At 38.7% G+C, this 432-nt stretch overlaps 1 protein-coding gene across 1 annotated transcript in view; it reads left to right on the top strand.

The window, feature by feature from the left end:
- The window catches only part of PHALS_05443 (Uncharacterized conserved protein), a gene marked incomplete at both ends in the record, with an annotated part of 4,788 nt that extends 4,569 nt beyond the window's left edge, over nt 1-219 (top strand). The window contains one exon of the mRNA XM_024718983.1: nt 72-219. Within this exon, the coding sequence (XP_024584328.1) occupies nt 72-219 (148 nt within the window). The remainder of the gene's footprint in view (nt 1-71) is intronic.
- Between the last annotated feature and the right edge of the window lie 213 nt (nt 220-432).

Here is a 432-nt window from a genome sequence, read left to right as displayed (position 1 = left end):
TTTGCTATCTCAGCGTCAATGGGAATCGCTTTACCGATTTGTTGCTGTTGATATTGGTTCCGCCTTCCAAGTGAAGATGGTGCCAGTAATAGTATCATTGTGTCTGGTACTTCCATTTGTAACTACGTCCTTACGATTTATTACCATGTATTGCGTGAAGTTGTTGCAAGCGTTGATACGGCTATGGGTACAGTCTCCCAAGGACCAGCTCAATGTTAGGAATTCAATGTAATTCTATTCAGCCACATTTTTTTAATCATCTTCAATATACGTGACTTATTCAAAATCAATCATGACTGGCTTTTTCTCCGATAATCAGACAAAGCAAAAGGCATTTGATCGTTATTACAATGCAATGGCGAAGTCCGATTTCGTTCAAGACAAGAAGCTAAAGGCTATAATTCTAAAAGAGAATTTGGATGATGCAAGCAC

Source organism: Plasmopara halstedii, assembly GCF_900000015.1.
Source record: "Plasmopara halstedii genome assembly, contig: Scaffold_2904, whole genome shotgun sequence".
Lineage (NCBI taxonomy): Eukaryota > Oomycota > Peronosporomycetes > Peronosporales > Peronosporaceae > Plasmopara > Plasmopara halstedii.
Note: the sequence above shows the minus strand (reverse complement) of the source record. Positions and strands in the feature narration are given on the sequence as shown.